Raw genomic sequence first — 19,340 nt, forward strand, 5'->3', positions numbered from 1 at the left:
GAAAATGAAGGGTGCAAGTGCAGCCGTGCTGTAATGGAAAAAAGAGGGCCATTAGAGTCTGTGTTCTTAGTGGCGGGTTGAAGTGAACAGGCTAAGGTGTGAGACAGGGCGGCAGGAGATCGGTCAGCTTATTAGCTGGCTGGTTAGATACGAAACAGATCCAATCTGCTAATCTGCTGCCACCAATGAAACGACCTTCTGACAAGTGATGTCACTTGCAGTGAAACTGCCATCTGAGAAGGTGGCAAGAAAGGGCATGGAATCTTTTCAAAATCTTCCTCATACCACCTCCTAGAAACTAAACCTATATGAAATGAAAATGCTATTCCAATTATGTTCATAAAATGAATTTTTTAAAAAATTTTCTTCATCAGCTAAGCAGAAAGCATCTACATTTTGCTCTGTCGAGCACATTTACTTCACCTTCAGCAAGTAAGAGAGAGAGAACAAAATTGCCTCTCACAGGGCAACAAGAAAGGCAGCACTTCAGAAGCCTGATTCACTACTTCGGACTTTTTTCTACTTGCAGAATCGTAGCACTGCACAGCACCAGCTGCCTGCCTCCCTCCTGAGAACTGGTGACCAAATAATGTCCGACATGAAAGGCACTTATCCAAATGCCATAAATAAACATGCCTGCCAGACAAGCAGGCCCTTGGACGAAGGACACCTTCAGCAGCCCTGTCAAAATGACGACGTTAGGATTCCCGGCAGCGGCCCACGTAACATCCAGGGCTGGCTGAGAAATCAGTCTCATTTCCATGGGAAAAAATGAGCTTTACTACAGCCAGACATACAGGTGACCAACCAAACACCATCATATATCCATAATATATCCATTATATTACCCTGGTACATGTGTCTATGGTGAAAATGAAAAAAAGAGGAATTGGTGTTGGAGGCAATATGTTTTGCAGTTACAATAACATCGACATTGCCACCTCAACTGAAGAACTACTACATAACGGATGCTATCGTGAAGAAACGAGAGAATTAGGATTATTACATTCCCCCATGCCAGCCATCTGATCCCTGTCAACTATTTATGTGTGTACCAACACCTCTTATATTGTAATATAGTTGTATGACACATCTTTCCAACCCATGAGATTACAAGCTAGAAGGCATAATAAACTCCACACATTAAGATTTGAAAGAACCATCTGCAGACAGTAGCTCAGGCTGAAATCGATGCTCCTACTGTTAATATTAATCTCTGGCTCATACAGCCTCTCTAATCATAAATGCTTCCTTCTTCATCATTAGAGCTTCCTGAACTAAACAGATCTGACACTACTTTCACAGGGGTCAAACGTAACCTGCTTCACTGGTAATGTTTTTTGGGAGGTGGGATGGCTCTCAGAGATAAAAACACATATGATTCAGGAGGAAAAAGGATCAAGCCCGCGCTCTTTTTGCCCAGAGGCGGCTTAACACTGAGACATAATTCATCGCAACTTGAATGAAATTACATCAGAGACTTGGGGCTCCCGTACATTATTGATACACCAGCACTCTTCCTTCTGACACAGAAATCTATATTTGCCAACAAAAAAAGAAATGCCTGTCAGTCTCTTTATGCTCCACAAATAGAATGTCTGTTTCAATTGAACATTACAAAGAAAACCACATCCAGATGCTGAAACACGAAACTGGAGGCTATACTCACAACCAAACAAATGATCCTCAGAGCTTTTATTTCATATGCAATACTAGAAAGCTGCAAATGCTCAGTGATCACTATGATATCATTCTTTATCAACGTGTTGTTTCAGCAAGGTCAGGTACAAAGAGAACATTTCCCCTGTGCATCCCCTTTTCTCTCTCTTTATCTCCCACTTTCTTATTCCCTGTTATTTAAGAGGAGAAAGGCACTGAAATGTCCTCTTTTCCCTGTTTTGACATTTCCTGATCTCAGCGAGCACTGCAGAAATACCATGTTCCATTACAACCGGGCTAAATTACTGTGATCCTTTCAAATATCACAATCCCCCTCTATTATCTAAAATAACTCTTAAGACACTACCACATGAGTGTAAACACACCTACAGTCACCAAAGATGGCAGTGGTAATAAAAAGTGGATTAGATTTTGAGGGGTGGGGGGGTGGGTGGAAGAGATAAAAGGATTTGGACAAATTACAGGGCACAAATCAACTGATCCGTTTCTAAATAGCATTTAACATCCTTTTTGTACATAAACAGAAGGCTGGTTTCGGGCTTGTCTGCATCTACCTCAGCCTCAAAGACGTGGTTTCAAGGATAGAAGAAAGAGATATAGAGAATTTTTCTCTCATCCTAAACCGCTACTTCTTTTCCACTCTCCTCACAGCGGTAGATTATCTTCCTATGATATTGCAGGCCAGTCCCTCAGCGTGGTGAGGTAGACGCCAAATTGGCCAGTCGACACTCTCGTCACTTATCATACATGCTAATGGGCCGAGTCGCAGCAGGCAGGCAGTGGGCTAGCTGGGCATCCAGAGCAAGCTGAGAGAAAGGTGGAGGAAGCTCTGGAGGAAATGAGAGTAATCTCCACACTGCCCACAGGAGGTAAGGACTTTGGTGTGGAGGACGTGAGGAAAGAATTCACATCAGACTGGCACAGGCACGGAACTCCATGGCACATTGTCGCTCTTCACACACACACTGGGTGGGAGTGACTGAGCAGAAAATTACTCAGTATAGCCCAGTTATGGAAAATAAAAAATATCTGAAAAAAAGTCTGTGCTTGTTAAGTCTACTGCCAAAGATCAAATATATAACAAAAATTGAAAAAGAGGAATGATGTAGGAGTAAATGTATGTGTATGTACACATTGATGTTCAAAAATAAGTACACCCCATGGAAAATGTTGGCTTTTTTTTTTTTTTTTTTTTTTTGCATATTTGGAAAACAAACATTTGATTCTCTTTGAAACCCTGAATAAAGTTGATACACTCTGTCAAATGACACATAAAATTGACATTTTGTAGTAATTTTCAGAATTTAAATAAAAATAAAAAACAGATGTCACATGGAAAAAGTAAGTACACCCCATCATTTATCACACCTTCTAATCCATAAAATTAGAATCGGGTGTTCGACATTGGGTGTCAGTGTTTAGAACCTGCTTAGGGAGTGCGGGTGTTATTGAAACCTCTCACGTCTAGTGTATGGTGTTCTCTTTGTTATTGAGGTGTGTAGTGTCATCAAGCTAAGATCTAAAGAATTCAAAAATGCCTTCAGAAAAAAAGGTTGTGGATGCCTATGAATCTGGCAAGGGGTTTAAAAAGATCTCCAAATTATTTTAAGTACATTATTCCACTGTAAGGAAAATCATCTACATGTGTAACAGATCTCAAACAACTGCCAATTTCTCCAGGAATGGCTGTCCCAGCAAATTCAGTGCAAGAGCAGACCGTCTGATGCAAAAAGAAGTCTCCAACAACCCCAAAATTTCATCACAGGATCTTCTAGTAAGCGCTGCAACTGTTGGTGTCAAAGTGCATGCTTCTATAATCAGAAAGATATTTGATCTGCATGTGAGGCGTGCCAGGAAAAAGCCTTTGCAAGACTATAGTTTGCCAATGAGCATATAGGCAAAGAACAGGCCTTTTGGAATAATGTGCTCTACACAGATGAAAGAAAGATATGAATCAAAGTTGTTTCCACAGTAACAGCAGACATGTTTGGCACAGACCAAAGACATCTTTTCAGGAGAAGCACCTCATACCAACTGTGAAGCACGGTGGTGGAAATGTTATGGTTTGGGGTTGCTTCAAATATCGTGGAAAAGTTCATCTGCTTGTCAGCAGACAGAAGCATGAAGTGCTCTAAAATCTGCTGGTAGATGCTGCATGGACTCTCGACTTGAGAAAACACAGTGGATCAACACCAGCAGATGACATGGCCCCCCAAATCATCACTGACTGGAAACTTCACACTGGACTTCAAGCAACTTGGATTCTGTGTCTCTCCACTCTTCCTCCGGACTCTGGGACCTTGATTTCCAAACAAAATGCAAAATTTACTTTCATCTTCCCCGTGATTGTGCTTGTGTGTACTGAACCAGACTGAGAGATTAAAGGCTCAGGAAACCTTTGGAGGTATTTTTGAGTTAATTAGCTGATTAGAGCTCTTCTCAGATCGACCTTTCTGTATTCTAATATTTAGAGAAACTGGATTTTCTTTATTTCCATGAGCTGTAAGCAGTAATCATCAAGATTAAAACAAACAAAAAAAAGGCTTGAAATATATCAATTCATGTGTAGTGACTCTAGAATATATCAAAGTTCCACTTTATGAATTAAGTCACGGAAAAAAATGAACTTTTCTATGATATTAAAATTTTTTGAGTATGTATGTATGTGTGTGTGTGTGTGTGTGTGTGTGTGTATATATATATATATATATATATATATATATATATATATATATACACACACATACATACGGGTGCATCTAAAAAAAATTGAATGTACATAAAAAGACTACCCACCATTGCTTCATTATTTACATTTTAAAAAACCCTGAAATTTTAACAAAGATAAATCGTCAGATCTTTTTTTCACCTTTAATGTGAACTAACAAAATTGAAAAATTTTTTAGGAAAAAAAAGAAACCAAAAAACTTACAATAACCTGGTTGCACAAGTGTGCACATCCTTTTATAATGGTGTAATACATTTGACTGTGCTCAGAATTAACCGATCACTTTCAAACTCAGGTTCCAAAGTAATTATCATACACCTGTCATCAAGGAAGTAATTCTGATTAACCCCAAATAAAAATCAGCTGTTTCTGTAGGATACTGTTTTCATGAAATCTTCTTAGTTTCAAACAACTGCTGAAGCCATGGTCCATAAAGAGCTTACAAAGAATGTACAGGATTTCATTGTTGAAAATTATCGAGCAGGAGAGGGTTTCAGAAGAATTTCAAAAATATTAGATGTACCATGGAACATGTGATGATCATCATCAAGAAGTGGAGAAAAAGGGCACCCCAGTGACGTTACCAAAAATAGGACATCCCTGTAAAATTGACAAAAGGACGAGAAACTTGGGCTAGGGTGGCTAGACGGAAGCCCTTTCTCATGAAAAAACATCCAATTAAACTTTGCCAAACCCATGTGGCAAAATGTGTTATAGTCTGATGAAATCAAGGTAGAACGTTTTGGGCATAATTCTTCCCATGGTGAAACATGGTGGCGGTAGCATCATGCTATAGGTTTGTTTCTCTTCAGCTGGGACTGGGGCTCTAGTCAAGGTAGATGAAATCATGGTAGTTCCACAAATACCCATCTATTTTGGACCAAAACCTGCACATATCTGTTAGCCAGCCAAAGATGAAGAACAATTTCACCTTCCAGCACAATAAAGACACAAAGCGCAAATCCAAGTCAATAAAGGAATGGCTTCAGAAGAAGATAAAAGTTTTGGAATGGCCTAGATGTAAATGCTAGTGAAAACATTTTGAATTACTCGAAGAGGGCTGTGCACAGGAAATTCCCTCACAATTTTCCCTCACAACAAAAAACACAGGGCATTTTCGCATGGAAGAGTAGACTAAAATTGCCAAATCTCAGATGTGCTAAGTTGGTAGATTCTTACCCAAAGAGACGTCTGTATTACAAGCAAAAGATGTTTAAACAAAGTATTATTTACAGGTGTGCAGATGTTACTATTTGGTTTCCACTTGAACACATTTGGTTGATATATCATGTTAAAGATCTGACATGATTTATCTTGGTTTCTTGATTTTTTTCGCAGAGTGAGAGAGAGAGAGAGAGAGAGAGAGAGAGAGAAATAGAGAGCGAGAGAGAGCATAGATTATAATGTGTCAATGAGGACTCCCAGAGAGATTATGAGATTATTCTGCATCAGGATGCAGTCACTTCTTCCATGGTGTCAAACAGCCCTCACACTATAAATAACCCTTCTTGTCTTCTCGCACTAAAATTAGCCTAGTATTGAATGCTTCTCTCTCTCTCTCTCTCTCTCTCTCTCTCTCACACACACACACACACACACACTTGAGGTCATATAACATGAACCCTCTCCTTCAACTCCAGTACCTGCTCATGCTCTGGCCATTTTAAAATAGTTGGAACACAGAGAATGGTGTCCAGATGTTTCACAGCTGCCCGAAAAGGTAGCAGGTGAACTGAAGCTCTCATCAAGCCTGTTCACTGTTAACCTCCTGACCTCCACCAACGCAGGAGAGTGGAGAAGGACGATGGGAATAAAGAGCCAGGAGTGTGTAAGGGTGTAAGGGTGCTTCAGCACAAGGCACAAAGCAAGAGATATTATGAGGAGAAAATGAGAAAGAAACAAGGACAGCTGACTATTTCAGCATCCACCTCGGTATTATATTTGCGTTTGAGTTTCCCTGTGTAACTTATTTGGTGAAGTAGTTTGTGGGTGGTGTTATGAGGAATCAAACAATGCTTGATATTTTTTAATGGAAATGAAGGTCTTTTTCATTCTGTTTCCCTGTCTGGAAAATGTTTGCTTGGTTAATTGGAACCAGGGACACTAGAGTACCACAGATCACCCAGAGCCACAATATGGGGATGATCCTTAAAAGAAGGTGGTTTACTCCAAGGGCTATTCTAATATATTTATATTAGTTTTATTAGTTTGATATAACATCACGTTGAGTGTCAGGCTTACACGAGAATGTTATCACAGCACGCTGTATATCAACTGACAAATGCTGGAATAAATCTTTTATAACTATTTATGTATGCTTATGTCAATTTTCATGAAGGACTTACTTAGGTGTCATTTAACATCAAACTAAAATACATGTTTGAATGTGAATTATAGATTAAACTAAGAATATCCTGTAAAAGGACAAGGTTAAGCCACCCCTGTGGATAAACTCATTTAAACATTACAGATCCTAGGTGATGCAGGAGCTCAAACACAAGCACACCTTTTCCCAAGCAAACCAAATCAGGTCATCAAAAAAAGAAAAGAAAGAAAATAACAACAACTTTGTTTTTAAAATTAGGCAATCAGATTCTTTTTAACTATATGTGTGGCGGCCTGGGAAAACCTTTCACGTGCTTAAATTGTGACATTTTCTACTATATGAAGCTCTGAGAACTACATGAGTTCCTGAAATGAAATATGTTCCTATTATCTCAACCAAAGTAGAGACGTTAAAGGATGTAATGAGCAGACAAAGCCGATGCGTTTTCCTAGACTGCCTCACATATTTGTATCAAAGAACGTCCAGGAGCGAACAGAATAAAATAAAAACAGAAGAACGAAATGAAAAGAAAGCTGCACTATATAATATAAATAGCAATAATGTAGCGTGCAAAATATAAAGTAACATCTAAATGAAAATAGCTATGTTTAAGCAAAACATAACAACACAGCACACAACTAATAGTGTTCATGGTTACCCTAACATACATATCGATTTTTTTTTTTAATAGAATAGAGCACACATGCACAAGGTCCAGGATTCTGCTGTACACCAGACTAGATCAGGTCAAGGGCTCTGTGACTCCAGCCTCTTGAATTTTTAACGGTGGCTTTTACGTCCACACCAGAACTGATCAGAAAGCCTGGGGTCTGGGATGCTCCATTTTTTTTCCAGTGCATGGAACCATTCAGAGCCACTTAAGGCCCTCCAGAGCCCTAGCAACTTTTGAGTGGCCTCTCTGGGTCATCAGAGCCTCTCTAAAAAGAGCTCCTCCACTCACCCAAAGCTCAGGGCTAGTGGGTCACAGATGGTGCTTCTGGAGATGGCTGCCGACCAACCAAGCAGCGTACATATTGAGCTGGGTCTCCGCTAGCAGAGGGAGATCATTACTGCCGTTTTGCAAAATATTCATCATAATAACAATATTACCACGGATGAATTAGCAAGTCAAATATTCACACAGAGCTTGCGCGCGAACAATGCTTCAGAGACCACTTTGATCTTTCTGGCAAAAGCAACTTGACGACAGCATTTGATATCACTAGGAAAAAGCAAACAGAGAGAAACAGTGGGATTTGCTTCAGAACTGCTTTCCAGTGCGCTCTCCTTCAATCCATTCCTGGCTTGTACTGCTTAATACTCACCATATTGAGCAAGTTGACCAGCAAAAACATAACAGAGTTGTCATTTTTAGATGGATGGAAGCCAATAAGGGATGTAGCAGATGAATGTTCCTCCCTACCTTCACCCAATCATATTCCTTTTTTCCTTAAACTCCCCAACTGGTACTAACGATGCATGCAATCCCCCTATGGTCCAATTTAATGCTGCCAGTCGATGGATAGCCAGTTTCCTGCTCAGAGAGATCGACTGAAGAAAAAAAAGGGATAAATTTGCTCAGTGGTCCCTGAACAATGAGAGAATTTGAGGCAATATTATACAAAAATCAATAATATTCTTGTAGTCTGCATGTGGGTTTTGTAGGCAGCATCTAGTCTCAATATGTCGCCCTGTTTCGTCAGAAAACGGGGACTCGTTGCTTAACAAAAGACAGCTTCAGTTACATCTGCAAGTCAATTGCTATGACAAGTCTGACAAGTCAGATGTTTGAGGCCTGTAAGTGCCTTTTTATTTTACTTTTAAGGAATTCCACTCCGGCCTTCATTAGTGATTCTGCAGCTTGGTGATAAAGTGGAATGAGAGAAGCTCTCACGCTTGCATTGAATTTAATGCTACACAGTGCATGTCAAAGGAATGCTTTTCTAGCCAAAATGGTGTCCTTACCGTCTTAGCCTCAGGGTCACAACCCTGTCCCTCATGCACCATTCATTTCGAAAACCCCAGACAGGTAAGAAATCGAATAAAAAATTCAGCAGAAACTATAAAACAGTAAGCAGGGTGTCAAGTACCACACTGCTCACGCTGCCAAGGCTATGATTTTAAATCTCCCCACAATCTTTCCACCATACACTTTTAACAAGGCCCTTAAATGGATGCCAGCTCCTCTTCCAGCTCTCATTGGCTGAAGGAATTGCAACTAAAGGAATAGACAGGTTGTCTCTCCCAGTCTGGTGGACAGGGCACCAAGACACAATTTCATGCTTTGTGGCCAGTGCACATCAATATCACGCCATAGCCCAGACCCAGGATGGCAGGGAATAGGGAAGACTCCCTGCTTCCCTGCTTCTAGGCCACCCAGCCAGTCTCCCAGCATAGCAGCTGTTATAACAACCGACTCAGCTTCTGCTATCAAATATTAATCCCGCCCCGACCTGAAAAATTGAGGTGAAACTGACTTACCATTTTATTATTGATTTCATGAAAATGAATCTCACAGACTTTCTCCACCACATCCTCATTCTCGAAAGTTACAAAGCCAAATCCTGCAGAAGAGGGAAGCAGAAAGGCAAGGAGGAGAGAAAAAGAGAGGGAAAGATGGGAAAAGGAGAGGGGAGAAAAAGAAAAAGAAGCACATGATTGAAGTGAACTAATACAGAACTCGTTAAATGAACAGGAAAAGCAACACATATCTGTTGATTGCTAATATTGCATGGTGCAGACATAAATGAGTCATTGAGTCATGCAGCAATCTACACTTTATTGGCTCCTAATGATGTGCAAATTATGTATCCAGTACAACGCAGGGGCTCTTTTGTTGTTAAAGAGATGAAGACCTGGGCATTATTAAAATAGCTCTGAATGTGTTCCTCCGAGAGGCAGGAAGCTCAAAGCCCGTTTAATGAGATTCATAGAGCCAACCCTGCATCTGAATCCCATTACTAACTAAATATTTGGTGTTTCTTCGCTGGCGTTTCAATGCATGACACACTATTTTCCATATAGCTAAATGTCTCAGCTAAGAGCTTTCTCAACCATACAAAAAATACTGTCTCGAAATTCGACTGTTTCACTAAGGATGTAGTGAATAACAAAAGAGCATTCAAACCTCTGGAGAGTGAACTAGTCATCGTGAAAAATCGTATAAATTCGGAAATAACACTTACATACAGGCTACTGAAGCATTCATACCCACACAAACACAGACAGAAACACACCCACTCACCCATCAGTAATAGCTTAGAACCTCCCATCAACAACCAGAGACAAAGCAAGAGAGAAGGGGAAAAAACACGAAGCTTGTGGCACCCTGCTGTGTTTAGACGCAATGTCTGGCTTTTCGGAAAGTGCGAGATAAACCTGAGGGTCAGTGGGTCAACGTGGTTGAGAGAGAACCTAAAACAGGAAGCCGCAGAGCCCTCTTCATGCCTACTGTGATAAAAGCAGATAAAAAAGCAGGAGGGCTGATAAGAGGGCAGCAGATAAACAATCCTCCGGGCTCCACTCTGACTCGGCGTGACCTCTGAGTGATTATAAGTACAGTTCTTTTTGTTTGGGGAGGAGAACATTTACCACTGTATGTGCTCTTTGACTTCATAACCACCAGCTTTTTTATCTCCTCTAGGGTAAGGAGGAAATGAAAATTTGTCAAAGATGGACTGGGCACTGTTGAAGTATTAGGAGGTCACTGGATGGTGTTCTAATATCTGTGGCATGAGTCAGAGTGTAAATATACAAGCCCTTCATGTTGGAACGGAGTAAAGGTTAACGCCGGTCATTTCTGTATATACAGACTAGAAGGTGATGTATGGTTATTGCCCTAATGTCACTTGTGCAAATTCCTCCTCTGGATGAGAGGAAGGGTCCTTTCCTCTTCCTGCCACGGTGCGGCAGTGTCTCCGGCTGACACCCCTGAAATGACACGAGTTATGAGAGCCTCTGGCTCGGGTTCTCATAGGCGGATATTGGAGTGCAATTTGCAGCCAATTACTGTGACCTCTCCTCTGACAACGGCTTCCTGTATGAGCCCATTAGGGCATTCTCTTGTTGCCTCAGGCTGATGCTTGGCTGGAGGCTGGACCGTGTCCCAGTCTGCACTCCTGGCTCTGACGTATAACCCTCAATATGTCCTGTTCTCTTATTCCTTCTCACCTTTCCTAGTAAGCCCTTGGGTGACAGGCATATGGACCTGAGATGCTAGCTTTCTGCTGCCTCAATCTCTCTCACTCTTTCTACACCTGACGCGTCCACTCTGTTTGACAGATCCGCCTGTCTCGACCCAGCCACCCTGGGGCCATTTCCACATCCACTGCTTTTATACCTTTAAACACTGCAGAGCCGGCCTGCTGCGTCAGCTAATCAGAAAAGATGTCACAGTTTCCTATCTTTGGTTCTGGTCGCACTCTCTCAGGGCCTGATTATCCCACCTCATGATCCATTCTTCTTCCTTTGTTCTTTGTTACAATATGCCTGCATATTGCTGGAACGGCAATAACCATAAGTTTAAAAAAATAAGTAAATAAAAAAGTGAGAACGAATAACAAGTTCAAAAACAATTTAATGATAGAATAAGTCCTGAGTTTTCTCAGGAAATGTATGAGTTTAAATCATACTATGGGTGCCTTTTTAAAGAGTAAAACCAGACTGGGGAAAATGTCCCTCTTCTGCTGGGAGACATTTACATGTGTCTGCAGCCGTGCCTTGATAAAGCTGCCTTTGAAATCATGAGAAGCAGTTAGTTTTCCATCTTGGGCCTCCGTACCCTTATCAGTCGCCCAACGACCACTTCTGACAACCAACAAATCAGCTGTCAGGAGCAATTTCTCAGCAGACGGGAGGGAGGCGGCAGGAACAGGGGGGTGGGGGCTGCTGGGAGCTGTTGTACCTGCTGTACCCAAGCTAGATGCTTCTCACACAGCACAAACACAACCAAAATACAACACCTCACAAACCAAATGAGAACCATTTGTATCCCTTGGAATAGAAATAAATCATAAAGAAGAATCTACAGTATATAGTGATTATATGATGAATGTAGCAAAAGCACAAGCACTATTGTTACATACTAATATTGTCTATATATATATATATATATATATATATATATATATATATATATATATATATATATATATGTGTGTGTGTGTGTGTGTGTGTGTGTGTGTGTGTGTGTATACTTCGACAATATTAGAATGTAACAATAGAGTATGTGCTTCTGACACATTCATATATATATATATATAAGTGTGTGTGTGTGTGTGTGTATGTATATGTGATACACCCTTGATAAATGAAGCACTGCTGTATGTGTTAAAAAAGCACTGAGCCATCATAGCTCAAGCAACTCAGAACAATTCCCTCCCTGCTATGTCTTAATTAGTGCACTCAGATTGTATAAAACCTTGTGTGAGGGCTCAGGTAACGATCTCTCTGGCCATCTGTGTCAGAGTTCAGGGCAGTATCGGCAGAGTGAGCTCCCAGCCCAGCACTAGAGCTGGCAGCCAATCAAAAGCACTCCAGGCTGCTTAATGACAAGGCTGACTAGTGCAGTGGCTAGAATCTCTTAATGAAGAATGCGATATGCTGAGGTCTCTCCACAGCCCTGGTAAAGTCAGACGAAGGAGAGGGCACAACAGAACAAAACAACATCTGCTTCTGTGTGTCAGCAGCATGGAGATTTTTGGGTTTTCTGTCTGTAACCCCCAAAAAGATCATTCCATTCATTTAGCCATCCATGTGAACCGAGCAAGCTGTTAGCAGGCATCTGAAATCATTTCTGTCGTACTTACCCAGAGCGACAGGGTGCTAGTGAAACATCATATGAAAAGTCTGTACATTTAAGGGGGTGGGAGTGTGTGTGTGTGTCGGGGGTGGAGGGTTGGGGGGGGTGGTGGTGGTGTTTATTTCTGTACTCTATTTTCCCTTCTTAAACTTTTTTTCCCAGATCCCTCAATGACAACATGTGGATTTCCAATATCAGGCAGGATAATAAGTGTTAGTGGCTATTACAGAGGTGTCTGGGCCGCATCTCACACTTATTAAGCAGGAAGCGAGGCAGGCCTGGTCTCCACAGACACGCAGACATTCACAGCCTCTTACAAAACAAAGAGCCTCCACCATGCTTAATGCCAGTCCCCCTCGGAGCCCGGCACAAATAAAATTAAAATGCTAAATCAATGAGTCTTCCACTGACCTTTGATTAAACAGCTGAGGGTGCCCGGAGCAGTTCGATGTATTTGAAGGGAAGAGGTACACAACCAAATCAGATATTATTACCAATGCAGCATATCCTTCCCAGAGGAGAGATGGGACATAGATTGCATGTTGCATATTAAACAAGGAAAAAGCTGCGCTTTCCGGATGACTGCCTGCAGTCTTTCTCAAAAGCACATACACACACACACTCCCACACACACACACACACTTTCAGGTGCTCAAACCACATCCGCACAATCCACAAACTGAGATACTATCATTATTAAAATCATTATTATTATGCAAACCTTCATCCAACAACATGACTCCTATTATTTTTTCAGTTTTTCTATTATCCAGATTATAATTTCAGTCCAAGTGAATTTTTTACTACCTACATGTACACACAGCCATATGACACATTAAAGGAAGAAAATAACAAAGTATATTAGTAAAGTGTGGGGTCACCACAAGCCACAAGAAGAGCATCAACACATCTTGGTGTAGATTCTGTATTGGAGTGATGAACACCATTCGTCTGAAGGATATTCTCTCAACTGGTGTTTTAATGATGGTGGAAAAGAGTGCTGTCCAATATGTTGCTCCAAAATCTCCCATTAGTGTTCATCTGGACTGAGATCTGTTGACTGTGAAGCATATGATTTACATAATTTTCACACTTATCAAACCATTCAATGTCTTGTGGATTGGGGGTGGAGTCATCCATGAAGAGACCACTCCCATCACGATACAAATCTGTAAGTCAAAATAGCTTTGTATTGATTCGCAGTGGCTCTTCCTTCTAAAGGTAGAAGTGGACCCAAACTAGGTCAGCAAAACACCCACAGTTTCTGCTACTCTCTGATAGGTATGTTTAGCTTTTCAGGCCTCCTTCACTTGCATCGACACCTCTTTGAGAGTGTCAATGAGACACCGCATATTGAGAGTTCCAATGAACAGCTACCAAATGCAAATTCAACACATGAGATCAACTCCAGACTTTGGCTGCATCCAAATACCCTAACTATACAGTAGGCGAAAATCAGGGAGTAGTATGTCTGAATTCTCAGTATTCATAAAACATTAGGCGAGAAATACCTGGATAACCTACTGCTTCCTCTGAGATTCTGCAGAATGGAAGCAATGGACACTGGGCCAGCCCATAAGGCAACAAGAATAGTGCGGAAAAGCTGTCAGAATAAACAATGGCAGAAGGCAGCACGTCGGCTCTTTTTAAGCTGTGAGTCACATGACAATGCCAACATGGCGGATGAAGTACACCCAGACTGTATTCATGCTACTCACTTATACTGATCGGTACATATTGTATCAATGGCCGAGCAGTAACCAAATCGAACACAGTAGGTACTGTCACAGTACGCGATTTCAAATGCAGCCCTTATATCTCTTTAATGTGTCATGAAATAATGAGGAAACAGGTCATACCTGGTCATGAAACTGCTTATCAGTCAATTGTTCAATTACTTTTAAGCCTGTGAAAATGGAGGGAATCTGTAAAAAAAAATGGCTGTCAATCCTAAATGATTAATACAATATTTTTATTAAAACCTTTTGAATTAAAGCTGAAAGTCTACACTTCAATCACATCAATTACATGGGGCAGTGGTAGCTTAGCGGTTAAGGCTCTGCGTAAGTGATAAGAAGGGGTTCAAGCTGCCAAGCTTCCACTGTTGGGCCTTGAGCAAGGCCCTTAACCCTCTCTGCTCCAGGGGCGCTGCATCATGGCTGACCCTGCGCTCTGACCCCAACTTCCATGCTGGGGTATGCGAAGAAAATTATTTTCACTGTGCTGTAATGTATCTGTAATGTACCAGTAAAGTATCATTATCTTTATTGATTCATTTTAAATCCACTGTGGTGGTGTACAGAGGTAAAATTACCAAAAAAAACTGTCCAAATACTTATGGACCTGACGGTATAAACAAAGACCTCAAGTGCCACAGTAAAATCAAAAAGCCAGTGTTGATTAAGCTCTCCTTACTCTGATAAATGAGCCCATAGTATCATCCATTAATAATGTGTACAGAAAGTAGCACAAAAAAAAAAAAACTGTCAATGTGCCTCATTTCCCCCCCCTCCCAGACATCTCAATGAGTGTATTCTCTTGTACTATGTACTACCACTTGTACTGTGTGTGATTGTTCAGCACTGAGAAGTCTTCGAGGAACACTGAGAATAATCCTTAAGTGTCAATAAATAGATTGGCATGCATCAATGGGAGTTTGTGGCCTTATTTACACATCCTCTTAATCAAAAAGGAGACGGGTGGAGAGAAAAATAGCCTCTCTGTAAGCTCTTTGGGACTAGGAACCCTTGTAAAGTAAATGAGAGTAGACAGCGTAATCGATTGTAGTAGCAGCCATCCCGCTCCATTATAATGACTTGGATGAGACACGCCTTGAACAGAAACAAGCCAGAAACAGCGATGTAAAAGAGAATATGTAAAAGTTTCTGGTAAGAAATATAGTCACCGACAGGGAAATCTTCTGCTTTGTGTGTGTGTTTGTGTGTGTGTGTGTGTGTGTGTGTGCATGTGCATGTCAAGTGTGTGAAAAAACTGAAGCAGTTCGAATAGCTTTTCAGGTGTGTATCATAAGACCATTTGAGTTTCCTGAACAATAAATTGCCTCTTTTATAAGTAAAAGTTTCTACTAAGAAGTGAAAAATCAAAGCTGTTTTGAATTCTTCACTGACTGTTTCCAAGGAGGACAGAATCTTCACTAAGCCTTTTATCGAATCTGCAGCGATGGCTCAAAGAGCTTTAAACTCCAGGAAGCATATACACTTCCTCCACTGATCAATCGCCATGCTTTACTGAATGCCGTGTTTGCTGAGGCCTCTGCAGAGTTTTAGATTCTAAAATGTGGTTTAGGAGGCAGCTGCAGAACCATAAACACACCCATCACACCAGTAATACCAGGGATGTAGTTCACAAGCCATAAATCACACTTCACAAGGAGAGCTCCATTACTGCTATCATCTGTGCTAGTATTCAGCTTTAAAACCTTGAACTCACAGGCAGTTAAAAGCTACGACTGGAAACAGAAGTGGACACAAGTTCTATGAGAGGACACAAATTTTCATAAAAATAATAGTAGTAACAGTGTGAGTGTGAATGTGCTTCACCTCACACACAGTGGGATAAGATTTATAGTAACATTAGATGGCCCAAAAGCCACCTAAAAAATCCCAACCACCAAGCATTTCAGAGGAAGCCATTCGTTCCTAATGGCTAATCATCTAACTCCATCCTCCCTCATTAAAGAAGATGGATGATGAAAAAGGTGCTAAGTGTGCACAGTCAGCAGCGTCCATCTGCAGAAAAAAGTGCAGCTACAAGGTTAAGATTGAGGAACATTGAGCACACCGATAAGGGAATCCCTCAGGATTTGGCTGAAATATAGGAATTTACAGAGCCTTCCTCTAATATTGACACCCCTGGTAAATATGACCAAAGAAGGCAGTGAAAAATTGTCTTTTGATTAAAAAAAATTCAGAAAAATACTCGGCTCTCATGGATATCAAACAATTGCAAAGAAATCTATATTAAATATGTGTGCAACAATTATTGGTACCCTTATGAATTCATATGAGAAAAATATATTTGAAGTACATTCTCTTTGATATTTAAAAAAACAATTTGTACACCTGGGTGACTAGGAATAGGAAATCGTTCAACCATGACTTCCTGTTTCACAGGGGTATAAATATGAGGTAACATATAGGCCAAATTCCCTTAGTCAATCATAGAAATGAGTTAGACAAAGGAATATAGCTGTGATGTGCGGCAAAAGGTTGTTGAGCTTCACAAAATGGGAAGTGGCTATAAGGAAATAGCACAAGCATTGAAAACGCCCATTTCCACCATCACAGCAATAATTAAGGAGTTAAAATCAAATGGAAATGTTATGAATCAACCTGGAGTTGGACGTGTGTCTATATTGTCTCAGTGCACTGTGAAGAGGATGGTTCGAGTGGCCAAAAAAATCTCCAAGGATCACAGCTGGAGAATTGCAGAAGTTAGTTGCGTCATGTGGTCAGAAAGTCTCCAAAACTACAATCTGAAGTCACCTACATCACTACAAGTTGTTTGGAAGAGTTTCAAGAAAAAAGCCTCTACTCTCATCCAAAAACAAACTCAAGCGTCTTCAGATTGCCAGACACTACTGGAACTTCAAATGGGATCGGGTTCTGTGGCCAGATGAAACTGAAATAGAGCTTTTTGGCAATAAACTCCAGAGGTGGTTTTGCACACACAGAGAGGTAGCCATATGGAAAAGTACCTCATGCCCACAGTTAAATATTGCGGTGTCTCTTTAATGTTTTGGGGCTGTTTTTCTGAGAGAAGACCTGGACACTTTGTTAGGATACATTTCATCATGGACTCTATCAAATATCAACAGATATTAAATGAAAACCTGACTGCCTCTGCCAGAAAGCTTCAAATGGGTCATGGTTGGATCTTCCAGTAGGACAATGATCCAAAACATACATCAAAATCAACAAGTTGGTCAAAAGCAACAAGTAATTAAAAATACTTTGGTATATTATTCTTCTACTATCTTGGGATTTAATAACAGGACGAAAGGAAAGTGTATGTAACTGTATTAGAAGAAATTGCGCTTTAACTGATGCATTCAAATCTCAGAGCGAATAAAATATTAGCCAGGAGTCTTATTTAGTCAGTACTCATAACAAAATGAGCTCAGTGTAATTCAATGTCCATTAATTCCTTCAATATTCATAATACAGATGTGTATAATGATTAAGTTTATAAACTAATTCAATAACTGCTGTGATGAAGAAATCAACAGAAAGAGAATATCAACCATGAGCCAAAATAAACACAAAACATTTCAAATACAATTGAGCCATATTTCCATATCATTCCCCACCATTTATCTCATTCTTGTCTTTAACTATATGAAAGATGAGCTGATTGTGTCTGTGGCCGTGCATTCAGCTCTGACAGGCCCGGTAATAGAGCGCCATATGGGAGGGAGCTTTTGAGCACGATGCATTCTGACAGTTCTTTGTTTCATAATCCATAAACTCCACGCAGGCTGCTGCCTTCTCACAGGCGCTGGAGCAACAAGTCCAATTTCACCCTTCTCCTCTGCAAAGGCTAATGTGATTACACCAGCATCAAAACAATTTGGGCCTTAATTACAGAAGACACATCAAGGCGAGAGCCATGGTAGGAATTTCTCAAAAGAAGCAATTGGCATGACAAATTAAGAGAGGGTGGAAAAAACCTTCTTTTTATTTATTTTTTTTTTTTCATAACATGATGTTTGAGGCATAACTGCTGTTGCTGGCAACCTCCAGTTCTATTGATCATTCATATGAATTAAAAAAAAAGAAAAGAAATCTGTATCATTTACACTTCGCTGATTGTTCAGCTCTTACATTTCAGGTTCTTGTCAGAGAACAGCTAAAGAAATATGAGGCAAATCTTCAGCCCAGGGGAAGGGTTAAAGTTCACTCACAATGCTGATACTTTCTCTCTGTTACCAAAACCCTTTTTCTTCCTTAACTAATCCCTAGGGTAAATGACCGTAAAGAGACAGAGCTTCGCTTTAATCTGCTGCTGAATAATGCATCCAGATCTTTTCGCACCCCATCTCTTTTAGGCCTCACACGGGGCCACAAGACCTCGATCATTAGGTCTAATTAGCCATTCCAAACTCCCAGCAGTCAACTTCTCAACAGCTAAACCAATAGATCTCATTACTGAACTCCTCATTTGTTGGGCTTTTATGACTTTGGAATTGTAATGTTCAAGTAGTTGTCCTTGAGAGCTGATAAACAGCGAAAGAGACACCAATGAGACTCACGAAGGCTCCTGAAGCCTGTAGGATCTCATCATATTCAGTAACCCACATCTGTACGCATGCGCAGTTCTAAATTCAAGCAAAACTGTAGGGGAATGTTACAGAAATATAACGCCTCATATCTATTCAGATGCCATAAACCAGCAGATGTGAAGTATAAAGTATTTCATCAGATCAAACTGAGCACTCAAACTGTCGAGAAAACATGAACCATTATGGTTTCTGTAGCGTTGAATGTGTGTAAATGATTTACCTGAAGGCAGCTAATTGAGAAAGGAAGCAGTTTTAACGTACTTTCATAGATTTTATTTTATTCACCCTCTCGATAGGATTGTGATGACAAAAAATAAGTAGATGCCGAAAACAGAACGCTTAAAAAAGAACTAATGAAGAAGTTTGTGTTTTTTCTTTCTGTGTCAAATTGAAAACAAGTGTCTCAACTGTTCAGAGCTTGTGGCTACATGAAAAGTAGTAAAATAAATAAATAAATAAACAAATAAAGCGCTAGTATGAAATCAAACATCACATTATATTGTTG

The 19,340-nt window shown here is 40.4% G+C and overlaps 1 protein-coding gene across 9 annotated transcripts in view; it reads right to left on the bottom strand.

Annotated features, from left to right (window-relative positions):
* msi2b (musashi RNA-binding protein 2b) overlaps positions 1-19,340 on the bottom strand; it is a 265,064-nt gene that overhangs the window by 76,227 nt on the left and 169,497 nt on the right. For all 9 annotated transcript variants that reach the window (XM_047161316.2, XM_047161317.2, XM_047161319.2 and 6 more), the window contains exon 8: positions 9,216-9,298. In XM_047161316.2, the coding sequence (XP_047017272.1) occupies positions 9,216-9,298 (83 nt within the window). The remainder of the gene's footprint in view (positions 1-9,215; positions 9,299-19,340) is intronic.

The sequence above is a fragment of the Ictalurus punctatus genome, chromosome 17 (assembly GCF_001660625.3).
Source record: "Ictalurus punctatus breed USDA103 chromosome 17, Coco_2.0, whole genome shotgun sequence".
Lineage (NCBI taxonomy): Eukaryota > Metazoa > Chordata > Actinopteri > Siluriformes > Ictaluridae > Ictalurus > Ictalurus punctatus.